Source organism: Panicum hallii, chromosome 1, assembly GCF_002211085.1.
Source record: "Panicum hallii strain FIL2 chromosome 1, PHallii_v3.1, whole genome shotgun sequence".
NCBI lineage: Eukaryota > Viridiplantae > Streptophyta > Magnoliopsida > Poales > Poaceae > Panicum > Panicum hallii.
The window spans coordinates 50,240,547-50,254,707 of record NC_038042.1 but is presented as its reverse complement, the minus strand read 5'-3'; the positions used below and the strand labels follow the sequence as shown (position 1 = coordinate 50,254,707).

General features: G+C 54.6%; 2 protein-coding genes across 2 annotated transcripts; one reads left to right on the top strand and one right to left on the bottom strand.

The window, feature by feature from the left end:
* The first annotated feature begins 4,556 nt into the window (after positions 1-4,556).
* Positions 4,557-7,998, top strand: LOC112901074 (gibberellin 2-beta-dioxygenase 6-like). Its single transcript, XM_025969910.1, has 3 exons — positions 4,557-5,191; positions 6,307-6,640; positions 7,395-7,998. The coding sequence occupies exons 1-3, from the start codon at positions 4,692-4,694 to the stop codon at positions 7,623-7,625; spliced, it is 1,065 nt and encodes a 354-aa protein (XP_025825695.1). The 5' UTR covers positions 4,557-4,691; the 3' UTR covers positions 7,626-7,998.
* A 401-nt stretch (positions 7,999-8,399) lies between these two features.
* On the bottom strand, positions 8,400-9,420 carry LOC112902196 (defensin-like protein CAL1). The gene is made up of 2 exons (XM_025971135.1): positions 9,022-9,420; positions 8,400-8,903 (listed from the first exon to the last, which is right to left on the bottom strand). Exons 1-2 carry the CDS (start codon positions 9,083-9,085, stop codon positions 8,725-8,727), a joined length of 243 nt encoding a protein of 80 aa, XP_025826920.1. The 5' UTR covers positions 9,086-9,420; the 3' UTR covers positions 8,400-8,724.
* Between the last annotated feature and the right edge of the window lie 4,741 nt (positions 9,421-14,161).

The following is a 14,161-nucleotide window of genomic DNA, read 5'->3' as shown; positions in this document are numbered from 1 at the left end:
TGAACCAGCTCTCCCGGTCCGCCTGCACGCATCTCAAATGGAAGGTGTGGAAGATATATAGGACCTCCCGAAGGACAGGTCCAAGGTGATGAAGCCCAAATCGAAATTGCAACAAGCCCAAGGTGTGATCCCCACCCCCTAACAAGCCCAGCAGAAAATCCGGCACGCCCAACGGCCCAAATTTCGAGCCCAGCTCGCCGCGGCCCATATAGAGTATCGTACTTTCGACATGATTTTCCGGATTGGTGGGCCCGACATATATGCGGGCAGGGCATCGGGGATTTGGAACTGGATGCCTGCAGGCTGTTTCCAGGCGATCAGGAGCCCTAGAATACATATCTTCTCCCTCTCGATTCCTAGTCTGAGAACCTACCTAGGAATAAGCCCTACCAATCAGAATTCGACAGAAAAAAAAAAATTCTAGGTGAAGAACGGGATTTTTTACGGATGCAACTATGCAAGTTCACCTCCACGGGGTCCGGCCTCCACGGAATAGATGATGGAGTTTGGAGATTTACGGGATCGGATCGTATCGTATCGCAGGTCCTGCTGCTGGCCTTCAAGTGGGCTTCTGGACTGACAGCCATCGAGCGATTCCAACCAAGCTTTCCCATTGGAGAGACCGCGCTTGATGAGCAGCGCCCGTCTCGGATTCAGGACCGCCGCTGCACTCAACATTTATTTACTTTTTTGCTTTTAATTGTCGGTTAGTCCATTTGATCCTTCAGTCTCAAATTTATTTTTCTAAATATTTCAGTGACTAATCTGGTCCTCAAACTTCTCATTTGAGCTCAGTCTCATCCCTAGTCCTACGTCGCATGTCTAGTAGTGAAAAAAATTTTGTGTCCAAAACCAAATTTCACATGACGTCGCTTGTGGAAGCAAAATCCTGAAATTTACTAGGCTCGAGTACGCAGCTTCTTAAATAAAGTAGCTAGCTGGTAAAGATGCTTAGAAATTACATCCCCAGCTGCCTGCTCAAACCTGATATATGCCTTCTGACTAGGCGAATGTGGCATTTAGCCTTTATAGTTAACTCCTCCCTGTTGTAGGAGTCACGAGGATCCGCATTGGCTTGGCAGGACTGCGAGAAAGCACGCACCGACGCATGCATGCCGCTCGGGCTCGCGTCAGTCGTCAGTCAGTCATCACGCCACTGGGTGAACCAGTGTCCGTGGCGGATCTAGGATTAGAACTTATGGTAAATCATATCAAAATTTCAACATACAATTCGGTATACAACCTAAAAATATTCAGTACACAGCAAAAAAAAATTCCACGAGCAATTCGGTACGTAAGCAATTAGGTTTAATACTTGCATAGATTACAATATAAAGAGTAGAAGCACATTAAGTCTTAGAAAAGCATAAAATAAGCTTAAACACCTACAATAGTTCAAAGAGATTACCTTATTTCTTCTTATCAGGCCTACGCTTCCTAAAGTTCATGGAGCTGACGGCCCTGCCAATGGAGGAGAGCCTGCGGGCGGGGTCGGGGCCGCGGTCGCCGCCTCTTTCGCGCCCCGGCCCGGGCGCGAGCGCGAGCGAGCGAGTCTCGCGGCGACACACGAAGGATCAGTCGCTTGCTTGCCGACACCGGAGGAAAAGGAAAGGTGACCGGGTACTTGTTGATTTTTAGTGCTGGCCCACACGCGGCCGGGGCTCAGGTCTTTTCAGCTGCGTGCGTGCCGCGAGGAGGATAGAGATCGGAGCTGCTGGCGACGTGCACCGGTAGATCGTGCTCGGAACTTTTCGCTTTGAACACACGCACTGCTCCGTCGTCGTCGTTTCTTTCGCCGCCACCACCAGCCGCTCTGGCTTCGGGGGCACTGTTCCCGCCGGATCGCGAAAGGGGAGCGGCCGGAAAGAAGCTGGCGCCGCTGGCACATACGCAGCTAGCGGTCCCTGCCCGGCTCGGCCAGGGCCATCAGCGAGCTACAGTGCGACACGAGGGTGGGGGCGGCCTAGGGTGGTCTCTGTCGTGCCTAGGGACCCGGCCGCACGTACATAGCGAGAGGCCAGCGCGCGCCTGCCGACCTCCAACTCCAAGGAGAGAGGGCGCGTGCGGCCGGGGAAGCTGCTGCGTAGCGCTGATGCGACGCGGGACACGTGTGGCGCCAGCAAATATAGCTAGCGTCCTCTCGGTCGATCGTTTTACCGGTTCAAACTACTACTACTCTAGCTACGATCGATAACAGCCGGTACACGCTAGCTAAGTTTGTACGGGACTACAGAGCAGTGCTTGGTTGGTAGCTAAACTTAGGAGTGAGGTGGCTTTTGTTCACAGTCTGTTTGCGTCTGTTCCGATATGCTCAGTTGGACTAGAGTCCACGGAGACTATGTTAGAGGTCTGGTTCGATCGAGGCACTCCATCGTCCTAAATTAGAATTTGTTTCGACCCTTTTTAGATACATAGTTTTTTTCAATAAATTCTAATTTGAAAAAGAAAATCCAATGATATTTAGAGGTGATTTATTAACTTCCAGACATGCCTCAATAAATGTTGCGAAATGTATGAATATTTTTTCCTGCTAGCTACGACAACGCAACATGGCATGCTTTGATCGATCCTGGCAAACGAGATGGATGCTTCCAGCTCCTTCTAGCTCATATTTTGTTTAATCCTCGCAAAAAGTAATTATTTTTCAGCAGCAGGCTAGCAGCAGCAGCAGCAGCAGAGGAAATAAAGCTGGCCAAGCCAGCTGACACGAGACGACATCGGTCGAACTAAACGCGTAGAATATGCGGTCGCCCACGCGCGATCCGATGCAGGCGTGTGAAACCGTTGAACTAACTCTCGCTGGGTCTGGGAAAGAAAATGTCAGCCGCCTGACAGGAAAACCATTGGAGTTTTGTGCCAAATCTCGGACCGGCCGGTAGCCTGGAACAAAGTTTAGTACTGCCACTTTGGGGCAGGAGGAGTATATATTAGAGTACCAAAAAAGCTGCTCTCTTGGAAAGTTTGTCTGGCCTTGAGGACGAGGAACAAACTGCCGCCCTTCACATTGCTTTATTCTTCAGGGTTGAAAAGATAGTACTATACTCCTCCAGCAAACCTTTTAAACCCAGCACCGGCCGTCGGAGCGTCATCAGTTTGTCTGGGACTTGGACCTGCAGCTAGCAGATGTAAGGCGTTTTTGGTCGTGCAATATTTTGGTAGGATCTAATCAAAAGTTGAGCTGGGATTAGGGTTGCCCCATCTCTAAGCCGCCCACAGTATGTTCCTTTTTGCATTGTATGACCCAATGCAAAGCATGACATGAACAAAAATATTTAGGTTGTACATGCAAGGGATCTTGAGGTAACGGTACGCAAAACTGGTCGTCCTAGCGCGTGCCAAGGAGCACATCCCGGTATGGTATTCTGGCGAAAGGTGAGCAATAAACTTTTGAGTCCACAACAAAATATCCCACGCTCATTTGGAGATATCATTGCGTGTCCTGTTTATATAATTTTTTTTTCTAAAAAAAAAACTGCCATGCGGCGTTGTGCCTGCGGCGCAGGTTGATGAACGAGCTGCCGTTGCAACCACCGATCGAATCTAGTATTCTAGCTCCTCATGCCATGCCCCACCCGGCCACGGTGCCCCACCAAAAGGAGCAGCATGAAGCAAAAGGCGGCATGGTCCCTTGCCTGCCGGGAGCCCCATGCTCCGTGGCTTGATTCCTCAGAGCTCTTCTCCTTGATCAGTGTCTCGAACGGTCAAACCCATTACCCAACGCTCAGCGCTTCGTGCTTATTAGCTTCGATCGTCATCACATTGGCTCTCTCTACCTCTACCGGTCTACGTGTATGTGCACGCCCATATTCTTCTGCGGCTCTCCGAGCTCGAGGGAGGGAGAGCGAGCAATCCATGCGACTACTGACCCCGATGAGGCGGTGACGACTGGGCCGGGGAAGGAACTGGGGAATGTGCCACGGGACACCATGTCGCGGCCGCGCCCGTATGCCTCCCGGCGGGACACGCAGCGGCCGCCCATGACCTGCTGCCGCCGATGGACGCCGCCGCCGGGGGCCCGACAACGCTGCGCACCACTAGCTACACCCTTCGAGAGAAATCCCTGCTGCATGCACAGTTGCCCATACGTACGCGCACACGTACTCCCTACACTCCTCGACCCGTACGTGTAGCAGTACTAGTAAAATAAGCTGTCCGCGTCGCCATGCACGCCCGGCCGGTGTCAGTGACAGCCCCGCCCGGCCCGGTGCTCGCGGCCGTCGTCGTCGCCGCTGGCCCGGTCAAAACCCCGCTCTGCGCGTCGCCGCCCCTGCCGCCTCCAAGTGTCGGCCCGCGCCGGCGCGCCTCCACCACCGAAACGCCACCGGTGGCAGCTTAATTAATTGATTAAAACGCCTCGCCCCCGCGCGCGATCGGGCCGGGCCGCCGGGCCCACGCAAGCTTCATCGCCACGAGCGCGCGCGCGCGCGCGTACTGTGCGAGCGACGGTGCACTCGTGCCCGAGGCGGCAGCCAGCCAGCCAAGCGCCCAAACCACCGCGCGTGCGTCGCCCCTATATATAGGGTAAGCTTCTTCGGCTTGTGCGCCCGGCGCTCGCACAGGCAGGCAGGCACAGCTAGCTCCCGATCAGCTAGAGCTTCCGCGTTCAGCGTTGCGCGCGCTCAGCTCCAGCGAGTTTGAACTCTCGCACAGCTAGCTTGCTAGCTCGTTCCACCGGCGGGAGCCAGCCTGCCATGCCGGCCTTCGCGGGGGGCGCAGCGGAGCCGCCGCTGGCGGACAGCTACTACGCGCTGCTCCGGCGCTGCGGCGGCGGCGATGGCGCGCCCAACAACGGAGGCGCGCGCGCGGCAGTGGCGGCGCCCGTGGCGGAGTGCGAGCTCCCGATGATCGACGTCGGATGCCTGACGAGCGGGGGCGGTGGGTCGTCGGAGGCGGAGCGGGCGGCGTGCGCGGCGGCCATCGCGCGCGCGGCGGAGGAGTGGGGGTTCTTCCAGGTGCGCAACCACGGCGTGGCGCCGGAGCTCCTGGACGCGATGCGGCGGGAGCAGGCGCGCCTGTTCCGCCTGCCGTTCGAGGCCAAGGCCTCGGGCGGCCTGCTCGGCGACTCCTACCGCTGGGGCAACCCGACCGCGACGTCGCCGCGGCAGTTGTCGTGGTCCGAGGCCTTCCACGTCCCGCTCGCCGCCGTCTCCGGCGACGCCGGCTGCGACTTCGGCGGCCTCACCACCCTGAGGTTCGTTCCTACACAACCGCCACTCACCCCCTCCCTCCCTCCCAATTTAGCTACCGAGAAGTACCATGCTTTTTTCTCATTTTTGTGCATAGTTTACCAGCCAGCATCGACAAGGGAGCTTTGGGCGTTGGACATCTGTCCACCCTGATCCCCATCCTGCTATTTCATCTCCTTCAAGTTGGTAGATACTTTTTTCTTAAAAAAATTGCTAGATAGAACTAGTTCATTCTGCTCGAGCATTTCTCGATACCAGGAAATAAAATAAAATCCATCGTGAAAAAAGGCTTTATTTCCCGTCCTAGAGGGACTGGTAACTAAAAATCCGACGCGATGGGACGCCGGCGAGTAGTGCGGCGGAATAAGTTCCAGCAGGCCGGACACGACGCAAACCCGGCCGGGAAAAGGAGAGGCGCTTCGATTTACGGCGGTTAAGCGCTCGAGCTGGAGTGGCAGAATCACCTTTCTTTTCATTTCTTTTTTTTCTGGAGGAGTCTGCAAGTCAGCTCAAGCCTCAAAGCAGTGGGCTGTAACTTAACTCGCGTCTGATGTGGAAAATGCTGCCGTCCGTCGAGGCTCCGGCATGCGATTAGTCTTGGTCCCATGCATGATGAGTGCAATTAGATTATACATTTATACTTATATATAAGTGTGTCCAATCAGTGTTCCTCTCACGGGTTTAGTGATCGGGGAAGAAAAGGATTTCTGGGATGAAAGCGAGCTCGTCCGCGAGTAGGCCATTCTTTAGGGCTTATTTTTTTGGGGTTCGAGGATCACACTCGAGTTCGTCAAACATGGATGCGGGACGTCTTTTTTCTTCTGTGTTCTAGTGTATCTCTCTTTTTAGTATCTAAATTAAATAGTACAATAGCACATGTGTGGTCTCTACTAAATATCTGAATCTACTCTTCTAATATTTTATTTTTTAAAAGGATTGAGCTAGAAGGAACTATTCTAGAGTTCTAGTTAGCAGTTACTAGTTGCATGGAAAAATAATTAACGGGAAATAATTGAAGTCCTCAGGTCGGCACAACAATATCTATAGTTTATTACACGATGCCATGGATCGTTATCTCACGCGGGTCGTTGTGCTGTGCCGACGTCGTCGCTCGCTGCAGGGACGTGACGCGGGAGGTGGCGGGCGCGATGTCGAAGCTGGCCGGCACGCTGGCGCGCGTGCTCGCCGAGGCCCTCCGCCCCGCCGCCGGGGAGCGCTTCCCGGAGGGGTGCGACGAGACGACGTGCTTCCTCCGGCTGAACCGGTACCCGCCGTGCCCCGTCTCACCGCCGGACGGCGCCTCCTTCGGCCTGGTGCCGCACACCGACAGCGACTTCCTCACCGTGCTCTGCCAGGACCACGTCGGCGGCCTGCAGCTCATGAAGGGCGCCGGGTGGGTGGCCGTCAAGCCAATCCCCGGCGCCCTCATCGTCAACGTCGGGGACCTCTTCCAGGTACGTACGCGCGCGCACACCATCACGTTGCTGCCAGCTAGCTGTTCGATCCCCTTCCGGCTTCCGCCGATGCGTCGCCGTCGCCCGTCGCCCCAGCAGCTAGACCTAGTAAAGGCTATTAGCTACCTTGTTTTTTGCGCACGAGGAGCATCGGGCACAAAGATACTCTTCATTCGCTAGTGGCTGCCTGTCTGTCTGCCTGTCTGCCTGCGTGAAATGCAAGTACAGAATCCGGCACGAACATATTCCGATTCGAACTCTTCAGAAGTGGGGGACTGGCATGGGGGAGCTGGAGCTTCCAGGGCTTGCCGCATCAGACACGAGCTGCCTAGCTACTTAGCTAGTACTTGCTTGCGCTAGCTGTTCCTCATGTGTGTGCACTGCGGCTGACGGGAAAGTCCTCCCGGTTCGAGGGACAGGGAGACGTCGCAGTGCCGATAGCTGACCTGTCAATGCACGATGATCGCCACATGGTGTACCGCAGCTTTTGCAGTGGGAGATCACATTCACACCGGCACAGCTAAGCTACTACTATATGGAGTACTAAAGTGGTTTGCCATTATCCAGACAGGGAGATTATAGATCTACAATAATGTAGTACTAAGTAAGATCAGATGATTGTTACTAGAAATGAGTACGTACTAGTATATATGTGCCGTACGCATGCTTGTGTTTTACAATCTGTCAGCATCGTGCATGCACTGCAATCCCAAGGTGGCCTCCTCTTAGTTTTTTTTGGTTTCACATTTTGAAGGCATGGAGCAACAACAGGTACAAGAGCGTGGAGCACAAGGTGATGACCAACGCGACCACCGAGCGCTACTCCGTCGCCTACTTCCTCTGCCCGTCCTACGACTCGCCCATCGGCGCGTGCGAGGAGCCTTCTCCTTACCGGACGTTCACGTTCGGGGAGTACAGGAGAAAGGTGCAGGAAGATGTCAAGAGAACCGGGAGGAAGATCGGGCTCCCCAATTTCCTCGTCTAGGCTTTTGCATGTGCCATTTGGTCTAGATGTATACAAACCCTTCCACACACCCATCCTTGTCCCTTTCTGGCCCTTGTCAATCCATGTTTCTTTCTGTATGCCAGCAGCATTGTACAGTGGAGAGTGCAGTGTGATTGGTGCAGTGATTAGTTTACTAGGTTGTAGCCTAATTGATGTAGCCAGCTACTAGCCCACAAGAAAGTAGTAGGATCGATCGAGAGCGTGCACCTAGGATAGCGATGCTTTTTTCCCCTGATGACTGTCTTCCTTAACCTACTCCTGCTAAAAGATGTTTGTATGCTGATGGAAGTTTCTACGTTTGCGCATGCATGTACAAGAAGTACTCAATGCAACTACTTTACGTTGTATACTTTGTTAGCTTGCTTTTGGGTCCTGCTTCGTCCGGCCACAAAACCTGGCTTGTCGTTTAATTAAAAGTGTGCACTTTTCAATCGACTGCAAATTGGTTTTGAAGGTTGGTCCGTCATGGCACAGCAAGTAGGCTGTCTCTGTCCCTGCCCGATCCGAGTAGGCCGGCGGCGTCAGCATAGTGGGCTGTTGGGCTGAGACGGGATAAACATGGGCGCGAAGTGCGGGGCTAGTAGAGTCTGTCTAGAGTGGAAGGAACTTCCGGCCCAAATCTAAGCCCAAATCTGAGCATGTTTATACAGCGCTGCCTTCAACCTTGGATTAGTCAAATGCTTAATTTGGAACTGACAAACATGACCTAACACTATATTTAACAGCTGATCTGGCACGAGATCGATATAAAGATAATTAAAGAAAAATCCGCACTTAATTAAGCTGATCTGGCACGAAACTGCATTACATCAATGTTGAAAGGAGGACCTTTAATTTACATCATCTTGCCTACTAATAGAGTGCCTACGGATGCAGAACAACAGTGAGATGTTCCACACGCTACACATGCATCACACCTCGGCATCACCAGCACCGAGTTTAATTTATTCCAAGAAAAGAGAACAAGGCGAGAGGAAACTGCAGCCCGCTGCAGCGTCACGGCGCAGCGTGCATGAGGAACCGACGAAGAGAACGAAGAGCGCACGGACAACGGCCGGAGGACCAGTGCCGCCGGCGGCTAGCAGATCCTCTTGCACAAGCACTTGCGGGTGGGGCCCTCCGTCTTGCACTCGCCGCCGGGGAAGTTCTCGGTCCGGCAGACGTTGGCGCAGTTGCTGCTGCTCATGCACAGGCCCTTGAAGTGGTGGCTCTGCGACAGGCAGTGCCTCGCCTCCGCCACCGTCGCCGGCCCCATCTCTGCACGGCGCGAATGAAAGCAAACAAAGGAAAAAGCGAGAGGTCAATCGATCTACTAGGAACAATGGACGAGCACGGCAACACACACTTGGCACACCGAGGTAGAACCAGCAGGCACCTGTGGCGACGAGGAGGAGCAGGAAGACGAGGACGGGCGCGGCCATGCGGCGAGAGAGAGCCATCTCCTCGGTGACGAGGTCGACCTGAAGCACCAAGGTTGACGGATGCAGGAGCAAGGGATGGGATGGATGGGAGCAGAGGGAGGGTTTATATAGAGCGTCGGCGTCGAGCTTGAGGTTAGTAGATGTTTAGAGCGCGAGCTGTTTAGCATAACCTAGAACAGGATTCAATCGCAAAGCTAAAGTCGTGGTTTTCTCGACGCATTGAGATCGTCACCAAGGTTCTGGATGAACAGGACAGCGCCACAATAATTCGATGTGCTACAGTGTAGGCCCTGTGCCCTTTCACGGGCCGGATTCACCCGCTGGACTCTAGCTGAGTACTGTAGGTGCATGCAGGTTGCAGGACTGGCACGCGATACGATGCGCGCTGCCGCTCAGGCGGGGCTACGGCCGGACGTGGAGCTTGGATGGAGCCTCTCGATCGGGTCCAGTCCATGAGAGGCTATGGTCGCAGCAGCTTTGCTAGTGCTATCCCTGGAGTCCTGCCTAGTCGAATACACGTCGGCATGAATGGCCTCTGGCAGCTTCTTGGCTCTCTGTGGATCGTGCACGAGGCACGGAGGGAGCCGGGGCCTGATCTCATCGATCGGCAAGCAGAAGGGCGCGTGTGGATCTATCTGGTGGATGCCCATGGCGAAGGGTTGGGCCACAGGGACAGCAGAGCGCACTGCCGACAGCGAACCAAGGCAAGGGTCGCCGGTAGAATTCAGTGCGTTGGTGAAACCGTGTGTCCAACGCAGTCCACACATTCTCGCTCGAGTGCTTTACCGCGAGGCAAGCCGACACACGCAGTGCGTGGAAAAGTCCAGGCAATGAATATGAGATGGGCCATACAGACCGAGAAGATGCAACGGAGGAGCCCGTTTTAGAGTAAGGGGCTAAAAGCCCACAGTTCTCTCGTGGCCCATTTTCTCAGTACTCGGCCGTATCGGCCCAGAGCTAGGCTCGTTGTCAGTCTATTTTTCCTTTTCTTTTTCGGAGGATTGTTTTTTTAATAAAAAAGCCAAATTACTCTCTGTTTTCTCAAAAAACGAAAAACCGCATGTCCTAGATCATATTCTGACGATTTCCAAAGAAGTCGCGTCTCTGTTGGACGCAATAGGAGATCGCGCATTGAGCACGGGGAGCGGTCACTCTTTCTGCGGTCTGCGTCACCGCGCCTCACCGGCCAGGGAGCTGGGCTCCAACCAACCAGAAGCGCATCACCTCCTGCCCTTGGAGCCCGCAGTTTTTCAGTCTCTGCCCGTGACGTCATCAGCCGACAAACCAACGTGCCGCACGCATGGCAGATGGCACTCCCCAACGCCAAACGTCGAACGCATTCGGCCTGCGGCCACCGTCCTTGATGCGAAACCAACACTACTTGTCTACTTGACCATTGGAGACCGACCAACCGACTTGGGCTAGCAAGCGTTGCAGCTCACGGTAGCAGGGCGAGGGCGAGCAGTGGTGGTGGTTGGCAGGCATGGATGCCACGTACCGTGCCCCACTCTAGACCCGGCCTGCACTGAACCTTTTTCTGTTCTCCCCGGCCCTCAATATCCCGAGTCGCGCGCGCGGGTGCGTGCCGACTGGTCGCAGAAGCGCCCGCGCTGCGCGGCCCACTGGTGGTTTAGGCCCAGCTTTGCTAATTCTTTTCTTCCCTTTTCTTTTTCTTTCCTCCTGGAAGTTCCGATGGAACATTTTTTACCATTTGTTCCAATGGAATGAAATATCTTTTTCGTTCCAATGGTAAGATTGGATCCAACTGAACAAATTTTAATATTTGTTTCGATGAAATTTAATGCCCGAGAAGAATTAGCGGCCCACCAAAATTAATCCCCCCTTCTGCGACCAAGCTGATGGCAGGAACGCGGGTTACTAATAGCCCCCGCCACGGCCACTCGTTGTGTTGATCGCTCGTTCTTTCCGCACATCTCGTTGGCGAGTCGTAGCTAGGTGCCGAGGTTAGTGGCGCCGGCTTCTTTACCGGTTACCGGCACTAATGCGGCACCAGCGCCATTCAACTACACGCAGATAGCTAGCTAGTAAAGGCAGAGAGCTCAGACATGCCGGTAGACCGTGTGTACAAGTTGCCATGCATGTTGGACTGCGCTTTAGCTCTTTTTAAGTAGGTCGATCCCCTCTTCTTCAGACAAGTATCTAGAAGACCATGCTGTCGGAGAAAATCTCCAGTCGGGTGGCGGAATGCACCCGTCTAATTCTAGTTTAGGAAGAGTTTGGGGAAAATCAAGGATTGCTTGATCAAAAGGCGTAAGAACACAGAAAGCACACAGTGGTTTAGTCCGCCAGAGCGTAAAACTCTACATCCACTGTGTGTTGTATTACTTGTGAGACTTTAAGGGCATACTTGAGTGAACCCAAGAGAACTTGTATTCCAACAAGCGCGCTCTCCCTTTTATAGGCTCAAAGGGAGTGCGTATACTGAGCGGGCACCCGACAGGTGGGCCCAGCGACATATTAAATACATACACATTGGAGTCTTAAATGCTACACGCCCCGTAGCAGATTATAATTACCCTTTGCTCACGCGCGCGGCGCTGTGATGTGACTACACGCCGCCCGCCCGCGCGCAGAGCACGGTGATGCGACGCGCCGCGTCGGTAACAGGCGGGCTTACCGTGGTGTCAACATACCTGCCCAACGTGTCAGTGGGTAGCCCACGTCCCGTCACGGGCACGCGCAGCCCACTTCCTCTGGGGCACCGGACACGTGGCAGAGCTGACTTAGCAGCCACTTCCTCTAGGGCACGTGGCGGCACCGAACCACCCCGCGGGGGTTTGGGCCCGCGGTGGCCGTTCTTGAGCACCTTGTCCTCGTGGGTACGTGGAGGCGCCGGATCTGCCAGAGCACGGGGTGAGGTCCGGAGACTATGTCCCCAGCTGTCAGGCCCGGGCCGTACGCACTGTCACCCAAAGGTTTAGGACGAGGTTACGGATAACCTCGCGCCCTTCAGGTTGGACACCCGGAGGTATCTCTATCCGTATGTACGGACACATGCTGTGCAGAAGTAGGAGTACTTGGCAGTTGATTATCACTCGACGAAAATGGGGCAATGGGGCAGACGAGAGTCCATGGACAAACCCCGTATGTGACCCTAACGCATGCCCCCACCCCAATCCACCTCCTCTAGCCGTATCCAAGTCCAACGAGACGAGGAGTGACGCAACGGCAACTCGGATCGGCCACAGACCCAAAGGCCAAACTCCAAACTCCAAAGCGAACGAGGTCTTTCTCCGTACGATGCCCTAGCTTAGCTACACACTGCGCACACACGCTGACTGACCGAGCACCACACACGGGCAAAAAAGGCGCGCACGAAGCACCGCGCTTTCTACGCGGTCTCTGATGGGCTGCTCTGACGCCCTCTCGTTGTGTGTGGTTAGGTAGCGACAGCGAAATAAAGCCGGCCGGCCTCCCGCGGCCTCGCCTCGCGGGGGGACGGCACGCATGTCCTCCGCGCGCTCTCGGTGCCTCGCCGCGCCGCCGGTCAAGCGAACCCGAGTGCCAGCGGAGTGGCCGAGCCAAAGCAAAGCGCCCCGGCCTTTTCAGCCCCGATCCGGCGGCGAGTGCGCGCGCGCGGCCGGCGCGGCAACGCGCCACGTCGAGCGCACGCGCGAGTGGGTGGGCGGGTGGTGTTCGTGGTCGTGCCCCGCAGGTGCTGTCAGGGCGCCGGCGCCGCCGGATCGGATGGAGGAGGACGATGGAGCCGTTCGGTGCGCGCACTGCTGCGCCGTGCCGGGGAAAGGAGAAGAAAAACTAACAATATCTCCGTCGTCGCGGGAGGGGGATTGGCTACCGATCAGATCACCGATCCCCAGGGTGGCCGTGTGTGCAGGGTGATAAGGCGCACCATTAGGCGCGGGAACCCGGTTCTGCAGCTGGGATTAGCGTAATCATTGTTAGCCCATCGTGCGGATATGTTCTCGCCTGGCTTCGTCGAGGCCCTTTGGCAAAAGAGGCGCGCACTCGAGCGGAATTAAACTAGCAAAGTCAGATCGCCGATCAGGTCCTCCCAACCCAAAGGGAAATGCTTATTATCAAAAGGCAAAAATGTAACGGAATATCTTAGGTCGATTGCTCTGCTGTGTGTAGTAAGCCCTTAGCAAAGTTCAAGCAACAGAAATATCTCGAGAAATTATATGGGATGATGATGATGTGCTTATGTTTAGCTAACGAAGAGAAAATAACTCCCGGGGCTCGATCGCCGGCGGCGGATCGGGGACGGCGATCGAGTTCCGGTACGGACGATCACGGCGGGGACATTGCTCATCTCAAAGCCGGTGTTCCGAGTACACCAGAGCGGCCGGTTGACGACGGCGACCTTTGCGGGCACGCCACGCCACCACGTCCTCTCGTCTGCGAACTCCCGAGTCCAGACGCCGCTCGTGCAAAAGCAAGCTGCTCCGGTAACCCCACGCGCAACTCCGGCCATTCGTGCCGCGGGGACGGAAAGAAAGGTAAAAAGGAGGAAGAGATAGAAAAAAAAAAAGCTGCGCCGCCGCCGCATGTGGCGTTGCACTTACGGTAGGTAACTGGCAACGACGCCTGAGTGGCCATGGACGGGCAAGCGCACTCGAGCGGTGAAAATCGCAACAGCAACTGGTCGGTCCGTTATTCGTTCCTTTACTTACTTGGCCCATGTCCCTGTCAAGTGTCAAGTGTGCGAGGTTGAATTGAGTTATTACTGAGGCCGGTCAAATAAGTAAGCAATCGCCGAGAGAAAACCATGTGGTTAGACCAGAAGGAAATCCCCTGTATGTCGAGCTTGCTTGGTGCACATTCGTGTATATGCTTGGGTAGGAGTGGTAAAGAGCTTTAAATTTTAGTCTAGATAATCTAAAAGCTGGGTTCTAATTTTATTAATTTCAAGCTAAATATACATAATATATATAACTGTCAAGTTTGATTATGAAAAGAGTACTGGGTCACGATCCGTTATCACCTCAATGCTTGGGTGGTGCATGGACATCTGCCATAACCTCTGTAAAGTTGCTTTAGTTTTTAGGTCGAGTGCTTGCATAATTTTTTTCCGTTTCGTTTTGTCCTTTTGATTAAACAAATGTACCGCCCAGG